The 19,919-nt window shown below is 44.5% G+C and overlaps 1 protein-coding gene across 2 annotated transcripts; it reads right to left on the reverse strand.

Moving 5' to 3' along the window:
* Positions 1-591: 591 nt before the first annotated feature.
* On the reverse strand, positions 592-18,096 carry LOC133922117 (ethylene-responsive transcription factor-like protein At4g13040). Of its 2 annotated transcripts, none has more exons than XM_062367294.1 (7): positions 17,887-18,096; positions 14,472-14,528; positions 13,374-13,492; positions 10,963-11,041; positions 9,446-9,626; positions 1,146-1,267; positions 592-1,049 (listed from the first exon to the last, which is right to left on the reverse strand). In XM_062367294.1, exons 2-7 carry the CDS (start codon positions 14,512-14,514, stop codon positions 883-885), a joined length of 711 nt encoding a protein of 236 aa, XP_062223278.1. In that variant the 5' UTR covers positions 14,515-14,528; positions 17,887-18,096; the 3' UTR covers positions 592-882. The 2 variants fall into 2 exon arrangements, with proteins under 2 accessions (XP_062223278.1, XP_062223279.1); XM_062367295.1 differs by having other exon boundaries at positions 13,374-13,480; positions 17,887-18,094.
* Positions 18,097-19,919: the final 1,823 nt, after the last annotated feature.

Below are 19,919 nucleotides of genomic sequence, written 5' to 3' on the forward strand. Positions count from 1 at the left end.
TTTAATTATACAATATGTGAGTAATCTATGTCCACCTTTATGTTTTTTCTTACCTTCCGATACTTTTAATATTTCAAGATAAGACTATATAATGATGAACAATATGCATCGGACGATATAAAAGACCGAAACTAATTCCTTTTTTACATACCCGCACAGCTACAGTACCCGAAATAAATTTTCTTCATTTTTACTGAGGATTACTGTTTATTAAAAAAATTATTTTCCTCTGTATTACTGCAGAGGATCCCGTCCCCGCCGTCGACGCCTGCCAATGTTTGGCCACACCACACGCCTTGCCACCACCGTCATCATCTGTCAGACACCCAGCCTAGGTTGCCGCCGTCCGACACCGCCGCTGGACTGGACTCTCTTTCTCGCCTGCATATGCCGTTCAAGCCGTCAATACGCAACTCCGGTTTATTTGCACCTCATCCGCCCCGTCGGAGGCGCGTCTCCTGCTCGCCGCCGACCAGACATTCGCGTTTCCTCCACCGGATTGTACAGTGTATGGTTGCAATGCAAAATTGTACTATATATACGCAGAATTGCGCATCTCTCTTGTACACTACATGCCTACACATTGTATCGGAAAGGAAACAATTTCTTTCAGATAAATGATACCGTAAACTAATTACATGTTACGTAAAATTTGCAGTGAACCTATCGGTACATATACACAATTTTGGAACCGGTATACATGATTGTTCGGATAAATTGCTCCTATATGGACCACCTCCAATTCTTATTTCTGATGGAATGATTTCTCTAACCTTTTATCAGACCAACAAGGGCCTTATGCACAGGAAATTAATTATTGAGTGAACAAAATCCTAAACGGAGATCATATCTTGATCGAAATGAATGCGTTGGGGAACTCCACTAGGGTTGCCATGACCTATGGGAGCGATCTACGATGCCGATGCTCACATCTCCATTGTCAGAATTTGAAGAGCCACCGCCACCATTAACCATCTCAGTATCACCATCACTCTGTCCCATGAACAAGTCCGCCTTGCTACGCCTATGCAACCCAACCTTCCTTTGTTCTAGAGCCAGAGAAAAGAACACAGGTTACGTTACTATGCCTACTCACAATACAAGCAAGGTTTAAGCCATAAATATCAAGACATTCCGAGTCTTACTTTTGCTGGTTATGGTATTTCGAGTCACTGTCAAGAAGTCCTCCCAGGTGTACTTCTGCAGTTCTTGCTTCTCTTCCTCAGAAAGCTCAAAGTTTGGCTCCCTTCCACACATAAAAGCAGCCCTGCGTATAGAGAATTTTTATTATTATGTCAAATGCTGTTGATTCATGCAACAAATTAGGCACCCATATTATAACAAAATTATCAAATATTTCGGATCAAAACAACATCATATGGCCTTGACAGGGACGTACGACATTAAGAATCACATTGTATTTTTTTTTTTAAATCAAGAGTTCAAACGTTTTCGTGGAGTAACAGCTGCTGTTATTTTTCCTAAAGAGCCAAGACTAATCATTTAAAGTTTCAACTCGGGCTCAAGGACAACAATATTTGGGCAACATTGCTTGTGCTGCCCCGCTGCTCACCGAGGTGGAGCTCAATCTGGGTCTGTCGATTCGCCATCAGGATCCGCTGCTTGCCGACGAGAAATCGCTGGCTATGTCGCTCCGGGTCTTCTTCGTCGCTCTGCCGGCCTCGTTGCTGTTCCAATCGGCTTGGGGTGCCGCTGCTCAGCTGTGTAACTGCTCTTTCGCATCTTGCTCTGCTCCGCTTGTACTTGCAGCTGCTCTGCTCTGTTTTTCAATGGATCCACTGCTGCTGCTCCCGTTTGGATCCATTGAACGGTGCTCTCTTCCCGCTGGTCTTTATGCTTCTTTGGATCCCGTCATCTTACTTTGGCATAGATCTTTGTGTCGCTGCCAGGTCTAGCTTAAGTGTTTTCCTTTCCACTGCATCCATCCAAGTCTCAATCTCTCTTTGAGTTCATCTATGCCGTGTGAGTCCACATATTTCTTTGTCAATTAGTCGATTTTATTTTCCGTCGTTATTGATGCAACTTAGCTATCTAGATCTTTCCGTAGCTTTAGTGACAACTTCATTTGTTGTCTTGCTACTATTTGCAATTCTTGATCTAGGGGCATCCTTTTGTCATATTGGTCTTTCCGTAGCTATAGTGGCAATTTCGTTTGTTGTCTTGCTACTCGTCGTCACTTTATTGCGATTCTTGACCAAGGGTATTCTTTTGTTGTCATCATCACGACTCTACTTTTGTATTTCGTATTGCACTTCTTCAGCTTGATTTAACAAGATTACCAAGGTTCCACTCTAAGATGGCTTTGAAGATGCAGCTTTTTGATGTATTTTTTTCTCTCGAATACACAGGAGAGCTACGTATCATTGTATTAAGAAGAGATAACGAACAGATAGTTTTACACAACGCCCATGGCTAGGTTACAATAGCTGCCAAAGGCAGTAAGAACGATCAAGAAATAGGAGATTACAGAAAAAGGAGGCAACAAGAAGTCCACAAGCCTGCGCTAGATCATAGGATCGTGCCAGAGGAACGCATCCGCTCCATGGTGATCGCCAAATGCCTCGCTCTTGCTTCGCACCATCGGACGATGTCGTCTCTGATAAGACCAACCAAGGAATCCAAGGAGATGCAGTGGTTGTTGAAAATGATATCATTACGCAGTAGCCAGAGCCTCCACCAGGTGAGAAGAAGCAGCGAGTCTACTCCCTTGCGGAAGTCCGAAGCCACCCATCACCGAAGGTCTAACCACCAAACAATGAGTGAGACTGCCGCAATAGGAGCTTGGATTCCCAAAATCCTCCACCAAACCTCGCGAGCCAAAGGGCAATGGAGAAACAAGTGATCTGTAGTTTCGGGCAATTGTGAGCAATGGGTGCAAGAGTTGTCGGGTTGAAGGCCATGCCGGCGCCTACGAACCGCAGTCCAGAGCCGACCGTGCAAGGCCAACCAAGCAAAGAATTTGACCTCGTATAGAGCCCAAGATTTCCACACCAACGAAGCACCCTCAAAGCTAACGGATCCCAGGAACATGGCCTGATAAGCCGAATTGGAAGAGTAGTGCCCCGAATTCGCCCACCTCCAGATGAAGCGATCTGCAACGTTGCTCAAGTTGACGAAATCAGCCAGGCTCCACACATGCAGGAATTGCACAAGCGCAGGCACCGTCAGGGGGCCAGTAATGCCCTGAGCCCATCTACGATTGTGCAACGCCTCCCGTACCGTCCTTTTCTTTGAGATCAACGGAGCTACGCACTTGATCAGCTCAGGCGCGATAGCCTTTATAGACTGCCCGTTGAGCCATGGATCAGACCAGAAGAGAAAGGAAGCATCGTCACCTAATTCGAACCTGGTAGACGTGAGGAACAAAGCTTGGACCTCACGCTCGTGATGAAGATGAAGGTTGGCCCATGGCTTCGCTGGGTCGACCCGCTGCCACCACAACCATCTGAGGCGAAGCGCAAACCCGGCGAGGCGAAGATCCTGGATGCCAAGGCCTACGAACCCCAGAGGCCGGCAGACACGGGACCAAGATAGGGAACAGCGCCTCCCGGTCGTCTCCTTGTCGCCTGCCCAAAAGAAAGCTTTTCTAACCTTGTCAATTTCCTTTATCACCCACGGGGGCACAACTATGGACATAAGCGTGTGCAACGGCGTCGAGGAGAGAACCTAGCGCACAAGGGTTGCCCACCTCGGCTTAGAAATCAACTTGCCCTGCCAAGTAGGAAGTTTAGCTGCAACCTTGTCAACAATAGGCTGCAGGTGGCATTTGCGGAGGCGGCCGGTCGTCAGAGGAACTCCCAAGTATTGGATAGGGAAAGATGAGGAGCTGCAGGGAAGCAGCTCATTGATAGTGTTGATGTCCTCCTCGAAACAACATATGGGGACGGCGACGCATTTGTTCAAATTAGTTCTTAGGCCCGAGGCCTCCCCAAAGAAGTTAAGGATGGACAAATGAGTGTTAATATCTTGTCAAGTTGGCGATAAGAACAACATCGCGTCATCTGCATAGAGGGAGCAACGGTGATGGATAGAACCGTGGCCAATCGGATCAATAACGATGACCTCTCGAGCAAGAAGAAGCTGCTCCTTAATGTTACCTACAGTCCTACTATTCCAACTTTGCAGTTCCTTGGCAACGGCGAGAGCAGAAGGTGCAGACGCATGAGCGGAGGTTTGGCATGTTCACTACGCAGCAAGAACCAACCACGCTCGATAGCTTGTAGACAATCAGGCAACTTGGTCCAGAGAGCTTTGAACTGGAAACGACGACGCCCCTGGGAGAGCACCGAAGTTGAGAGCAATGGGCAGTGATCGAAGCACTCCGAGGACAAGGCTTGCAAGAGACAGTTCGGAAAGGCCGCATCCCATTCCGAAGAAGTCAAAGCCCGATCCAACCGCGCCAGAGTGGGGGAGGCCCTCTCATTAGACCATGTGTAGCGCCTCCCAAAAAGATGCAGATCTTTCATCTCGTGGTCGGAGATGAAGCGACGGAAACGAGCAATCGATCGCCAGTTAAGGTTAGAGTTGTTCTTGTCGGTTGCCGAGGCAATCATGTTGAAGTCTCCAATGATCAACTATGGTCCCGGCGTATGGATCCCGGCGAGCTCAGACAGGAAGGCGTCTTTGAGGTTGTCATCATTTGGTCTGTACACTGCTGTTAGGAAAAAGTTGCCGGCTGCTTCCGAGGAGATGCGGACTGTGACGGAGAACTGCTGCGTCTGGACCGCAGATAGGGAGTGTGGGTGTTGGCAAGCAACTAACACGCCACCGCGAGTGCCAGAGGTAGGCAAAAAGGAGTATCCCGAAACAGCAGGACCGCAAAATTCATTCACTAGGGAGTAACAACCTCCAACTTAGTTCCGATCAAACAACAACCGATGCACCATTGTTTGCGACCAAAGCACGAACCACGTTACGCCGAGCCTCATAATTGAGACCGCGAATGTTCCAGCTGAGGATGTTAAGGTTATCCATCAAAGGAGATGACCGCAAGGAGACCAATTCACCACTCAAGTTGAGGGGCCTGAGGGCGAAGATGCCTCCCCTGCAAAGAAACCATGTGCGGGGAAAAGTTCTCGAATCGCTTGAATGTGCTGCTCAGTAAGCAGCTTCTCGAAAAGCCGTAGGTATTCCTGATGCCAGTGGGGGGAAACAGCTACACCATCCTTGATAAGGCCCAAGCGGCGCATCAGGAGGATTTCTCCCTGCTTGGACGGCCGAACGGCGGAAACCCGACTCTTAGCAACCAAATGGGAGCTCCACCGGTGACCTCGGTCAGACACGAGATGGAGTCGGCGGGGAGGTGACGCGAGGGGGTGGGGATCTCCCTAGTGAGGCTTTGAAGGAAGGCCTGAACGGACGAACCCAAAGTAGCCTGGGTGTCCACGTTCCCTTCGGATCTAGCATGCACAGCATCGGCATGTCCCTCAGAGGCAGCATCAACAACGGATATAGGCTGACGCCGATTCAGAAGGCTCCTGTTGTTTGTCCGGCAACGCGTCGTGGAGCCACGCCTCTAGCCGGGCCGCGACGCCGGGCTCCGCGTGCACCTGGAGGCAGAGCGGGAAGTGGGTCGCGGCCCCGGGCCTGAAGATACAGGGCTATCACTAACATGACTCATAGCAACATGGGTGCCAGCGACTAGAGCCCTAGGGAACACCGCAAGCGCAGAACCCACCCGCGATGTGGGAAACCTGCGACGCCTCGTGTACACCAGAGATATGTGTCAACGACGCATTGGCGGAGACGGAGCATGGGGCGCTGGGCCGGGGCGTACCAAAGGCACAAGACCAGGATACGTTGTACTGTAGCGGGTCCCGAGGAGAGCTCCATGGACATAGGGTCAAAGGCCCTAGCAGTAGGCCCTTCACGAGCTGGAAGAGAGGCAACAACAGGGTCCGTGGACCCTATCAGAGGCTCGCCGAAAGGCAGCAGCTTGTGACGCGAGGCAACTGCTCCCCTCGAGGGAGCTGCAGCATTGGAAACCGAGCCAAGAAACGAACCGAAGGAGATGTGCACCAAGCTTGGCTGCGCCGAAAGAACGCCCGCCGCTCATCGAACGCCGCGAGCGCGATCGCCTACCGGAGAGGAAGGCGCCAGACTACGAAGATTGCAACGACAAGCCGTAGGATCGCCGGTCCGGCGGCAAACCCGAACGTCAAATTCGTCGTCGCCGTCTTCAGATGGAATAGAGCCATCGCTGTTCGAAGACGAAGGGTGACGAAACTGAGCCAGAGAAACAAGGCGGATAGAAATATTGTAGCGCAAGGACCTTTTCTCCATGATGTGGGGTGGGAGAAAACCAAAAAGCTGCTACATGGAGGGGTCCTCATACTGGATCACCCTCTCTGGCTTCATCACCTCCATCACTACATTGCTGGGGAAGCCCTGAGGTGAAACACACCAAGCAACCACACGTAGATACGCGAGGTCCGATCAGCCAAGTTGTTCGCAACGTCGAGCTTCTCGACCCAGCAGCCATCGCCGAGGAGATGTTGGGCAGTGGGCACAGACCATGTGTGGGGTTGAACGCCGCGCAAGGCAACAACCGCCCGGTAGGTCGAAACAGCACCAGATGCGTAGGACAACCACGTCCATGACCGAAAGAACCAGGTGACAACGGCCGGTAAAGTTCTTCCACTGGTGGCCAGGATGGTGTCACAGATGGCTTGAGAACCGCAGACGATCAGGAAGTTGTCGGGGAAGAAGGCCTTCACGCTGAAATGCTCAGCCGGAACAGAGAGCTCGCTTGAGAGAAGGAAGGAAACCTCGCGAGCAGAGAAGCCTTGACGAGCACGATCAGTGTATGCTAGGAGTGCCCACCGGAGTTGACCCTCCTCCGCAGCGAACCCAACCGATCATGGGACGATACGCTGGACCGGCGAGGGAGCGGCGCCTGAGTCAATAGCCTCCTAGGCGGAGACCTGGTAGCCAGCGTTGAGGATTGGAACTGCTAGCTAAGGGGGCCCATGTTCACCTGCAGAGAGCCGGGAGGAGATGGCCCCAAGGCCAAGGAGCCTGATGGTGTGAAGCCTTCTGAGCCAGGTCCGAGGTGGCGTGGCGGGGTGGGATCCTCTGCTGCCGAACCAGTCGACGTGGATTGACCAGGGGACGAACTTGACGATCTGGCGCCAACCATCAGAGTTCCCGGACCTCGAAGAGGATGAGCGCGGACGCTTGCAATTCTTGGCATGGTGTTGGAACCCTCTACAACGGAAGCACCGGGGAGGAAGACGGCATTCCGCCTGGCGGTGCGTCCACGACAAACAGTTGAGGCATCGGCCGTCTAGATAGGCGGGCAGACAACGCTTGGGGGTAGATGGTGGCTTGCGACGCCACCAACCGGCGGAGCACGACATCGGTGACAACCGGTGACAAAAGTCCACCCGTCGGAGTCAACCTGACTAGACGGGACAGGCTCCAGCACAGAATTGTTGCGAGAGAGAGGCATGGCCAAATGAGCGCGCCGAGAGGCCGCCATGAAGCCATGGGAAAGGGCGGGGCAGAGACATGCATTGGCCCTTCTTCAAGGAGGACGGCCTTCCCCTTCCGCTCTGCCGGCGGCACGACGCCTGGCAAGGTTGGGCTAGGAGGCACGGACGGAGAAAGCGCGGCCGAGGAAGAACCAGAACGAGGGAAATTGAAGAGCCAACGCTGCTCCTTCGTCCTACCCGAGCACGGGGCGCCGGGCCAGAAGGGGCGAGTCAGGGGAGAGAGGGGGGAAGACGTCGCTGTGGATGCTGGGAGCATGGGGCAGGTGGCTGGGAGGCGGTGGATGCCAGGCTCGGGGTGAGGCCAGGCAGAGATGAAAGAGGGGAGTCGCTCAACATCTCATCCTCCATTCTATCTCTTCATCTTTTTCTCTCTCTTTTGATGTGTTAATCTGAGTTTATTACTTAGTGTCATCTCTTTCAAATGCAACGCTATTGCATACGCCTTCCATTTGAAGGGAGGGGGGGTGTTAAGGGTATTATAGTAATCTCCTAGTCTAGGGGCATCCTTATCATATTGGTCTTTCCGTAGCCCTAGTGGCAATTTCGTTTGTTGTCTTGCTACTCGTCGTCGCTTTGTTGTGATTCTTGACTAAGGGTATTCTTTTGTTGTCATCAGCACGACTCTACTTTTGTCCTTCGCATTGCACTTCTTCAGCTTGATTTAACAAGATTACCAAGGCTCCACTCTGAGACAGCTTTGAAGAGACAGTTTTTTGATGTATTAATCTGAGTCTATTACTTAGTGCTATCTCTTTCAAATGCAACGCTATTGCAAACGCCTTCCATTTGAAGGGAGGGGGTGTTAAGGGTATTATAATAATCTCCTATTCTAGGGTTTCCCTCATATACTCTATATATTGCCCCTGTGGGCTACTATTAAATACAAGTTGCTATTCTTAATAGAGTTAACTTAAGGTGAAATAGATAAATTTTAACATTGTTGTTGTTGTGGGTGTTGTTAAAATGTTTTTCACAGTGCCAGACAACTGTTAACAGAATCTAGCATGCTTTCCTTTGGTTGGGAAAAACTTGAGATACAAAGACAACAAAACATGAGCCTCTGAGGCCACAAAATCATGTACTATTTCTTGGTGTTCTGCAGATATTAACTAAAAATTCTGTTCTAAAATTTGTTTCTTTGGCTGTACCGTGACTAATCCATGGCTTCTTGTTGTCGAAAAAAGTACACAGCACTGGAAGGTGAAAACGTCATGCATACACTGTTGCAATAGGAAAGATTCCAGAAATAAGATTGCTCTTGCACAGATTTAACCTATCGTGAATGTATGCATATATGTTTGTCAGTATGCCAAACAAAGACAAACTAACTGAAGTTCACACTGAAAACTGGAATGTGACAATAATGACATTCTAGGGTATTGCTAACACATAACAGTATTTAAAATTGTACTAGCGAAAACTTACTTTATTTTTCCCAACTAGATATATTTAATAGTACTCCCTCCGGTTACAAATAAGTGTCATTTTGGACATCAACATGATCCCCAAAACACATCTTTGACTACTATTTTTTGGTGTAATATAGTAAAGTTATACTATTACGAAATTACTTTTCAAGACAAACCTGCCCATATCTTTTTTAAATACCCAAACTCAATACATAAAGAGTAATTTGTAACCAATGTTTAAAATATTGACTCCATGCAACCCAAAACGACACTTTTTTGTGACTGGAGGGAATAAAAATTATATAGATTCACTGAAAGTGGTCCTATATATATATGTATGTATGCCAGAAGTACTAAACTTTGCAGGCTACCACATTCTTTGAATACCATCTGGCTTTTCAATCTTCATCATGCGGTGGCCATTAGCTTGTGTTAGACAAGGTAAAAGAGTATCTGAAAATAGTGAGACGGAAATATCATGGCTAAATATAAGTGTGCAGTTAAGCGTAGTCCAGCTAATACCTATCATAAAGTCGGGCTGCTTCATCCTGTGTCCCAACCGTACCCAAGTGAATCTGTTTCTTGTCAACTTTTATTGCAGCCTGCCATTTCATGTTTTTGAAATAGACACCCCTCATAATGCATGGCTCTTGGTCCACATACTGTTTTCTTCTATGTCTCTTTCTGCGCTTGATTTCCTTGCCTGAAGTCATAAGGAAAGAAAATATAATGTTCTGATCAACTAGAGTAAATTGTTAAGCTCAATACGAGGATTAAGGTGAAATAAGCTGTGCAAATCTGAAATAGAGGAAGATAAGAGGTTTTGTACATGCAAAAAAGAATGCATGCAAAAGAAAAGGAACAATGAGAGTCCTTTTGAGAAAAGCTAAAACACACCTATATAAGGAAAATAAGTCACACATTAAAATCTTTTCACTGGAGCTGACAAATCTCACTTCGAATGTCAAACACTCAAACTTTATTCTTTTGCAAGGGGATTGTAAAACTTTAATCTCAACTTGGCATTCCTTTTTGAGAAAACAAAGAGCATGAGAACGACACAACTTATGTATAAGGAATTCTACATATCACCTTCAATATAAGAAGAGAAAAATGTAAACCCCCCCCCCCCCCCCCAACAGTCACTTGGATTTTAACTTTTCCCCCAGAAGTTGTTTTGTTGCAAAAAAAACCACAAAGGTTCGGCTTTGTTGCAAAAACACCCCCAAAAATTCGATTTTTTTAAAAAAAATCACAAAATATTTTAAGAAAAACTAGAGACAATTCTAAGACCTTATATGAATTTTTTTTTCAAAAATAATATCTTTTGCATCATATTTCATGGAGAGTAAGTTTGAAACAAAAAGAAAAACGTGCGGCTCATTTATTAATTCAAGTTAAATGCATAGTTAATTATTTACTTATCCAAAAATCATAAAACCAACTTTTTTAGTCTTCTTACATGATCCTCTATCTTCTAAAAATACATAAAATCTTGAAATAGTTATTGTAGCGTGCAGGATTGAGTAAATGTGTTGCAGATAGATTAATTTATAACTAATCCATAACACCCCCAAAATTAGTGAAACCACTTTTATTAGTTTACTTAAACAATGATTTGTGTAGGAAAAATAATGGTAGACATGACAAAGTTAAAATAACATGAGTTAATAAATGAGGTGCACGTTTTTCTTTTTTTTCCAAACTTCCTGTTCATGAAATATGATGCAAAGGATATTATTTTTCAAAAAAAAACAATTCACAGAAGGTCTTAGAATTGTCTCTATTTTTTTTAGAATTTTTTGTGATTTTTTTTATTTTTTTGAATTTTTGGGGAGTTTTTTGCAACAAAGCCAAACTTTTAGGGGGTTTTTTTGCAACAAAACAACTTCTGGGGGGAAAGTCAAAATCCAAGTGACTTTTGGGAGGGTTTTGCATTTTTCCCATATAAGAAATACAAAAAGTAAGCTGGACCTTATGCACACTTTTTATATAGAGAGGTAAATGCTACTAATACTGAGTAAAAATAAAGTATGAACCTGGATAGTACTGGGTTTTCTCTTCCTTCAAAGGGTCAGAACCATTGGGGGATTCTGTGAGCACATCAGAAGTGTTTGTCTGCAACAATGAGGTAAGTTTCATTAAACAAAATCATGTTTGCAACTGCAACTAACAACTTTTCAGAACATTCTGAAACAGAATACAGTTGCTACGAAATGTCACTTGAAAACTCATAAAGACAACTAAAGGAGAAAAATGATATAATGTAAGCAGGTAACATCGAACAGTAACTATATCCATGGTTGTTATGACGGCGTGGCAACCCACCACCTTCACAACTTTACAGCGCCATGACGCGTGGCGTGGTGACACCATACACACGTGACGAATACACACATTATAGTCTAGGATATTAACAAATAATAATGTAAATGTAGCTTAACAGTTATAATCTACGATATTAGGAAATGTAAATGTAGCACAAAAGGCAAATAGCAATGTAAATGTAGCACAAAAGACATGTAACTCTCTCATCTCTCAAAGTTGTACTGTTGTGTCATTGTGTGCTAGTGTGCTTAAGCTACTGTTATGTGCGCTAACTGCTTAGTGTGGTACTTTGCTATATGTGCTACAGCTTAGAGTATAGCTACTGCCTACTCCCTATTGTTATGTGTGCCTAGTGCAGCAGTGCTTGAGCTGTGTGCTACACTGCTACGTGTCAATGTGTGCTTGGCTGCTTGACATGTGTGCGTGCTAAGTGCTCAAGTGTGCTACATTGCTACTGCTAGTGTGCGTGTACTACTGGCCTATTGCTACTCTGCTAGTGTGCATGTGCTCATAGTGTGCTACTGGCCTACTGGCTGCTAGTGTGCGTGAGAGTTAAAACAGAACAAAAAAAAACACAATAGAAGAGGAGTCGGGGAGCTACTCGATGGAGGGCGGCTGGAGATCCGAGGTGGGGGCGGCGGACACAGCAAGTGCAGGGGCGGCGGACTTCCAAGCAGGGGTGGGCGGAGATCGACTGTCCCGCCTCCGCCGCCGCCGGCTCAGGCTAGGGTTCCTCAGTCCTTGCAGGCTCTCGATGGATGCGGACAGAATGATGCGGGTAGATTTCTCAGTCCTTCGCTGGATTACCAGGTAAGTCACCACCAACCTAACCTTCTATTGCGCCCGCCACAAAGCCGCCATGTGCCACAGGACGCCATACAGGCGCCACGGGGACGCCACGGCGATATGGCGGACGCCATACACGGCGGAGCCGTGGCGTCCCTGTGGCGACAAGGGGATTTCCGCCACGACGACATATCGTCGTTATGGCAACAATATCCCGACGCCATAACAACTATGACTATATCTAAGTTATACCAATGTAGGAGGTTTAGATGATAAAAATAGAGAAGGCTAGGTGCCTAGGCGTTCATGAAATGAACCAGTTCAGTTACATTCACCTAGTGATCTTAAGCTATAGCTGTTCTGGGTTTAATATGTTATTTGTAAAAGGCTAGAAGTTGCAGCATGTACTGTTAGACCTAGAATACCTCAAAAGATGATTTTACAAGTTTCAGGCTCGGAACAAAATCAAGAGTACCAACTGATTTCAAAACGTAAAACTTTTGAACATAGGGTGCTATGTGGTTTCAACCGAACAATAAAGGTCAAAAGTCAATAAGCTACAAGTTCTATTGAAGTTATGGCTAAAGTTATGACAGTACGGAAACTGAGACAAAAGAACCATTGGAAAGGGAAACAATGTGAAAGATATCAGCGAGTAAAATGAAACATACAGTGAGTAAATATTGTGATCTTAGGGATCAATGATCTCAAAATAGGGTACACAAAGTTGCATGAACTGTTAATATTGCCTAAAAACTGAAATTTTCAATCTTAAGAATCATACAATTTTAAACGCAGTATTCATTTGCCAAGAGTTATTTTATGGTTAATGGCAGCCACTGTTACAAATAGCACCAAACTGTCATTAAAATCGAGAGCTACAAATATAGCTTTCAGAAATAATTGTCACAGTCCGTTCATTGAGACTTCAAATAAATGCTTGAATAAACCATGATTCATGGTAATTACTGGACAAAAATAGAAATGATGCTGCATAGTTTCTACAGATGTCAAACACAGCATACATAATGTAACATGGTTAACCCATGCTAAGAGCAAAACTTTACATAATCTCTCCGGTCATAAATACTTGACGTTTTGGACAATGGCGCGGTTTTCGAATGGTAACTTTGGCCACTATTTTCTATTCAAATATATTTATAAACACAACAAAGTTGTGATATTATGAAAGTACTTCTCAAAACGAATCTATACATTCGATTTTTCATATTTTGAAATATATTGATAGTCTTAGTTTTAAAAGTTTGACGGGAACTTTGTCCAAAACGTCATATATTTGTGACTAGTGGGAGTAGCATTGAAATGTGAAACTTACCAAGGGCAGTGGATGCACACTGAATGGCTTCACATTGGAGTGTGCAACTTCCACAGTTTTTTCATTCTCAATAGGCTTGGGAATATCTACTGGCAATGAATCTTTCCCTGAAACAAAAGCTACACTGACATGATTATTCAAAAAATAGCAGACATACTGCTTCATTGATATAGCTACGCAGATGATCCCAGATAGGCTTATAATTTTGTTCACTCTAATGATCCTAACTTTATTAGGTTCTAATTGTAGGGGGAAATAATGACACAAGTATAAAAAAAATTATTATTTTCCAAAAGCAATTTGGGCTGTTACTTTGATTATTAATCAAACCAACTATAACAGTAAAAGTCATGTAGTTTCCATCAGTAACTTACTAGAACAGATGTTGTTATAAGGATTTATTTCCAAGTATATGAGGACTTTAGTTGTGTATTTCGGGAATATTTGTTGTATGTGTGCCTCCATATATATGATAGTTCAAACTTATCATCATTTATTCTAGAAAAAATTCTTTATAGTTACCTGCAGCTTCACCAAATAGAATGATAAAAGGTCCCCCAACCATGGCCAACTATGGTCCAAACAGAACATGTTCTGAATTCGTGTGGCCCCCCAACTATGGTCCAATCCGGCTAGTACCGGCAGTTTCTGCCAAAATTCTATGTACCGCCAATTCTGGTACTAGCTGCAATAATTTGCAACCGAACTTCCCGCTCACAGAAACCCACACTCTCCTAACTTCCTATGGCCCTCCTTTTAATATTTAAATAACAACCAAATTCTACTATGCACTAACATGTATGTGAGGACTGGGGAGTAGTGATGTATTACTGACGTAATTTTGATTATAATATCGTTTACTCTACCAGAACAACAAACTATTATAAATTTTGAAATGCACACAATACATTTTATATGTTTCCATGCAAAACGTATGCAGAATAGCAAGATACTGAAAGGTTCTATTTCAAGAGCCAAACTAAAATCGCAATGATAAGTATGATCGACAGACATGCTATTTCAGCACATAAATTCTTTGAACAATTTTCACAACATCTTGGCAAGATTTTTCAAGGTATTGAAATGTTTTTCTCTTACCAGAACAAAGCCCCAATAGTCGACGTCTCCTCAAGCTAACCATACTTCAAATGCCACCTGCAACAGAGTCAAAAATATGAGGAGATGAATAAATCTTGAAATAAAAAAAAAATGGACAAGCAAAAGGTTCCATGAAAGTACTCAAGGGATTCCGGCGATGCTAGGCATTACATGAATGCACAATAACAATACAAGTATCTCGTAATTCTGTATTTCTGTGTTTCTATTGGCCGTAACTGTTTCTTGAGCATGGACGATAATATCATCCATGTTGTTCAAACAAGCTACTGAATAATGTTTTATCACTTTTAAAATAGCTTCATAGATGCTAGAAATAAGAATGCCATATCAGTGCACAAATAGGTCTGATGATGACAGACATAGTTAAGCTCTGTTTGTTTCAGTTGGAGATTATGAAAAGCTGCTTGCAGATTGTGGATTGTGAAAAGTTGGATTGTACGAAGCTGAATTGTAAAAAGCCAGTAGCTGTTTGGCAACCTGAATTCTAGGGGAGTGGATTGCTGTTTTTTTATGTCAATAGTTTGTAATGCCCTCAGTTGTTTTGGGTGGCCTGTTTATTCTTTTATGACACGTTTAACATTCGATTGGACTTGTAATTCATTTTGAAATATAAAAAACCATAAAGAAAATTTAAAAGATACATCATTCATGCAAACTTGAATATTTGTTTCATGATTTTTGAAATTTTCATGAGTGCACATATTTTTATCAGATATAGCATGTAAAAATAAAGTCATAAGAACTGGTTTCATGATTTTTGGACAGTATTAGATTTAACCATGATTTTAAGAATTTATAACATGTTTAATTAAGGATAGGAAATTCAGTGGACATTTCATGCATGCATGTATTTTTAACGTGTAGGGCCGATGAATACAAAACTAACAAAATTTATTTCATATTTTTCTGAGCTGTAATTATTTTTCTATGATTTTTACAAGATTGTGAATGCATTAGTTCTAACTTGCATAGCTAGTTTATCTAGCTTTTCACTGTAGCAGCACTCGCGAGCGTCCATGGCTTGGCTGGCTGCCGGCATGGTGCAGCTCGCCAGCGGCGAATCGAGTAGGGGCTCGACTAGTGGAGGGTGGCACCCGCAACAGTGCAATCCAAGGAGCTCACCAAGTGCTCAGCTAGCCAGGAAAAGCTCGGCAGCAGCGGGTCGATGGTCAACATCTTCATGGCGGCGGAGGAAAGACAGGCGACAGGGAAAGCTTCAAATCAGAGGGTGTCGGCTGTGTATCCACGGTGAGAGCCGATGGGGGAGGTCGTAGTGGTTCCATCCACGCCGGAATACGAGCCATCCACACCAGGGATCGATTCCGCGCCAGCCGCCGGAGCTCGCAAAGCGTCCCAGTACGCGATGGCGTCGGTGAGCTCGGACGCCTAGTGTTGAGGTCCAGCGTATCCATCCGTGCCGAATCCGCGCCGGTAGAGGTAGGGCGGCACGATTTTTGGTGGCCATGGCACGGAATCGACGAGGGAGGCGGCTAGGGTTGCCAGGAGAACGAGAGGATGGGTGGGGAGCGAGGGATGCGGTCAGGTGTAGGATGGGCGCCGTGGGGGCAAGGTAGGCCAATGGCAGTGGTGGGTAATTACCATGAAAGCTCAATGGGTACTTGGGTCTTTTTGCAAATCAAAAGCTGAAGGAAGCCGGTGGATAATGGATTGTGGGATTGCTACAATCTGAAGGATGGATTGTTAAAAGTTGAATTCATAAGTTGCCTATTTGTTTCCACTTTGGCTTATAAAAACTGTTTTCCACAATCCGAAGTGGAAACAAACAGGGTCTTAATCCACATAATGCAGCATAGCGTATAACCAAATTTCCATTGAAATGGTTGAACATATAAGGAAAATGGACATAAGAACACGACAGAAAGGCCAAAATAGCATGAACTGTATGTTTGTCACCTTCTTAAAATTACATGTCCAGGGGCAGGGGGGACTACATGAAAGCTTCACAACTAATACACATGTGTTATCATAAGGAAGGATAAAGCAACTTTTTTTGACAAAACTCGGCTCTTAGAAAATAAGAAGCGTAAAATCACAAAGAAAAAAGGCAAAGTTATTTACTAGTTGCATAGATAACCACAGATAAAGCTCCAACTCATTCAGCCAATTCAGTGTATCCCATCATTCATCCGATGAGTATTGTGCCATCTTAATAGAACTTTTAATCACCTTGAACAAATGGGAGTGAAAATCCACACCCCACAATCACTTAGACATCATAAGGTATTGAGCGATAAATAAGTGGATCTACAGGCCCTAATCCAACAATCCAAAAAATATTGATATAGGAGATATGATCCAATCAAATCATATGGATTATCTGCAACCTCACAGCATAAAAACCTCACAGCTACAGCCACTAACATGTGTCCACTGTCATACGGGACACAACTTCCATCTGACGTTCTAAAGGATCCCAAACACAGCAAATGCAGAGCCAGAAGGACAACAAATGGCCAACATTGGTGACAATAGTCCAATTTTGGAACACAGCATCCAATCATCGATGACAATAGACCAATTCTCCAACATAACATCCAATCACGTGGAAGCACTAGTCAGATTTAAGTAAACTCAATCAGGAAGCAACTGAAATTCGGTAGCATCCGACTAAATAGCCCGCCTAAAAATAGAAGCAGAAGTTAAGGCAGTGTACTTGCCACTACTACCAGTTACCACAAGTGGCCAAGAAGGCAAGCACACTGCAGGGTCTACTGAATCCTACTACACATCCTATAATTAGCTTTTGTAGACAGCAACTTCCTTTATAACAGTAAATTGTACCACAAAATCACAGTTCAGTAAATACCACCTTATCCCCCCAAAACCATAATCTGACATCAAAACAGGAATCAGCAAAACCAAGACTTTGCTCATCAAAATCAAAATTTTAGGCGTAATTCTCATCATAACAACCAACATATTATACGATTACACCTACCACCATCAGCCCAACCGAAAAAACACGAATCATCAATCACAAACACAAACAGGGTGGGTGGCGAGACGCCTCACCCCAACCACCCCTCAGTCACCCAACCCTCGCCACCCCAGGAACCAACCGAGCAATCCAACGAACCCCTCAGGAACGCAAGAATTCCCCGCAAGCCCACCCCCAACCACCGCCACCTTCCAATCAATCCGCCGTAACGAGAACAAAACAGCGAGGCCACACAACGCAGCGGAAGGAACCGCCGCCACGGCAAAGAACTGCGCGGAATTCAAGAACGGCGAAAAGTCCGCCGCCGGCCAACCCCGCGCCGGCCGGAATTCAAGAACCGTGGAAACGCGCGCTGGCGACGGAGAATCAATCATCAATGCAGCGCGACGTCCAAGAGGCACGCAAAGACGCAGATAACAGCGAGAAGGCACGTACCGGCGAGGCCGGCCGGCGGCGGGCGGCAGCGGAGAGCGGCGAGGAGCGGCCGCGCGGAGGATGGGAGGGGAGGGGTGTGGGGAGGAAAAAGAAGTTGGTAGGAGAAGAAGTTGGCGAGGGATAGAAAGAGGGTGGCTCACATCTACCACCTTTGTTACTCTCTCTCTCTCTCTCTCCCCTCTCCTGCGACGACTCTATCAGTCTATCTCCTCCCAGGGTTTCTCTCTCTACATCTCGTCCCGTTAATTACTTAGAGATTTCCTTCCTTCCGTTTATTTTTATTTATTTATTGTGAAGAGGATTACGTCTCGCCGTAGCGGGGCGGCCTGGCCCTTGGGCTGGTGGTGCCGGTGTGGGAATTGACGGGTTTACCCCTGCGGCTGGGGAGAACTCGTTCCCCGTGTACCCGTGGACTTTTTGAGGTCAATGAAGACGCTTGGCAGGGATCTTTCGGTAAAATAATAAGATGTAGGGGTCTTCTCCAGAAAATCGTACGACTGGTAAAGTGTATCCAGAAGGCAAGAATTTATTTTTCTGAAAATAGATAGAACGCAACAATTTTGCAAGGAATCCATAGAGAACAGCATCAATTTTAGAATGATAAAGAAATTATGGTATTTTCGCTAGATTTGTTTATGTATGTAGTCAATTGCGTATATTACATATATAAAAAGTGTAGTTTGCTACCATACTCGCAAGTCTCAAATTGTGGGTAACTTCTGTAATCCGCCACCAATTAACTGATGTGCGTGTTATCCTTTTGTCGTAGCAAGCAGGAGTTTTCTTCTTCTTGTTTCTCAATGACCAGCTCAATACTAGTAATCTCCCCCACAAAGAAATTTTTTCATATTATGACATATGAATGTGTCTTGTTCATTGATGAAAGTGAAGAAAGTATGTATTGTTGCGTGCTCTGTTTTGACTGGGAACTTTGAGCTTTCTTTGAACTTACATAATATAAATTTGGATCAAAGGGCATGCCAGAACTGTGAATTTTTAACGAGGTTCTAATTATTGCCTGATGGGTCATTTGGAACCATCACAACAATATCATTTTCAAAAGCAGGCAACTTTCTCTAACTCTTTGGTTAAAATCATCTCCAATAACTATCTCAATTTTTCATCCTAAAAATACTATTACAGCATCCACTATCACTATTACAGTATTCTTTATTTTTTTCATCTCCAACAGTTACCCTATTTCTTACCTTCTACTACTCTTTTCTTCCCTGAACCCACTGTCAGCCTCTATCTACAGTACTACTACAGTAACTTGGAAGCGTTTCTCACCGACTGTCTTTATAAACAGTATGGTACAGTAATACTACAGTACTCCGCAAATTTGCAACCCATATTCCCTCTCCGTGGCACTGTATCGCACTGTAGCACTAGATACGGATTCTACTCCCCGTAACACTGTATTGCACAGTATCGTAAAAGTAGTGTAGCACTAGATTCTGCAAATTTAAAGCTACTGTTGGAGTTGGTCTAAGAGAGTTAAAGGATGCATTCACGCTGGTTATCCAGAGAGCAAAACACACCTTGAGGAAGTTATGAAACTTTGGCGTAGTTTGTATCAGTCTCTATCTTGTACATTCTTTCTCAGTTTGCTTGTGCATATACTCCTCTTTATTTTTTTTCAGATCGGATACTCCTCTTTATTTAATATATCACAGCGGGGGCTTCGCCTCATGTTTTAGTTATAAAGGCTTGACATGCATCGTCTCCCACATAAGATGTGTTCGTAAGTGTGATTTTGTACTGTACCAAACACCCTAACTATGAGCTGCAAATCTGTAATTTTCTATGCCTACTTCTAAATGACAGAATTAGCCGTTTCCTTGGAAATCTATAGCACTGGTACTAGTAATGCAGTACTTCAGTAGTTCTTTCATGAGTTGTATCACAATTCTCACAACTTGAACGCCAAGGAATGACTCCTTCCAAACGTGTGGAAATTGTTAAAGATAGTACGAGACAGTGTAGTCGAATGAATTCGTTGTTATTTTCCATTGATTCAGGGCCAGCTGTTT

The sequence above is a fragment of the Phragmites australis genome, chromosome 6, assembly GCF_958298935.1.
Source record: "Phragmites australis chromosome 6, lpPhrAust1.1, whole genome shotgun sequence".
Classification (NCBI taxonomy): domain Eukaryota; kingdom Viridiplantae; phylum Streptophyta; class Magnoliopsida; order Poales; family Poaceae; genus Phragmites; species Phragmites australis.

Coding starts and splice junctions, on each gene's coding strand:
- LOC133922117 (XM_062367294.1), bottom strand. CDS start 14,514: ATGGTTAGCTTGAGGAGACGTCGACTATTGGGGCTTTGTTCTG. Junction 13,493..14,471: donor ACTATTGGGGCTTTGTTCTG/GTAAGAGAAAAA, acceptor ATGTCAGTGTAG/CTTTTGTTTCAGGGAAAGAT. Junction 11,042..13,373: donor GTGTGCATCCACTGCCCTTG/GTAAGTTTCACA, acceptor TCATTGTTGCAG/ACAAACACTTCTGATGTGCT.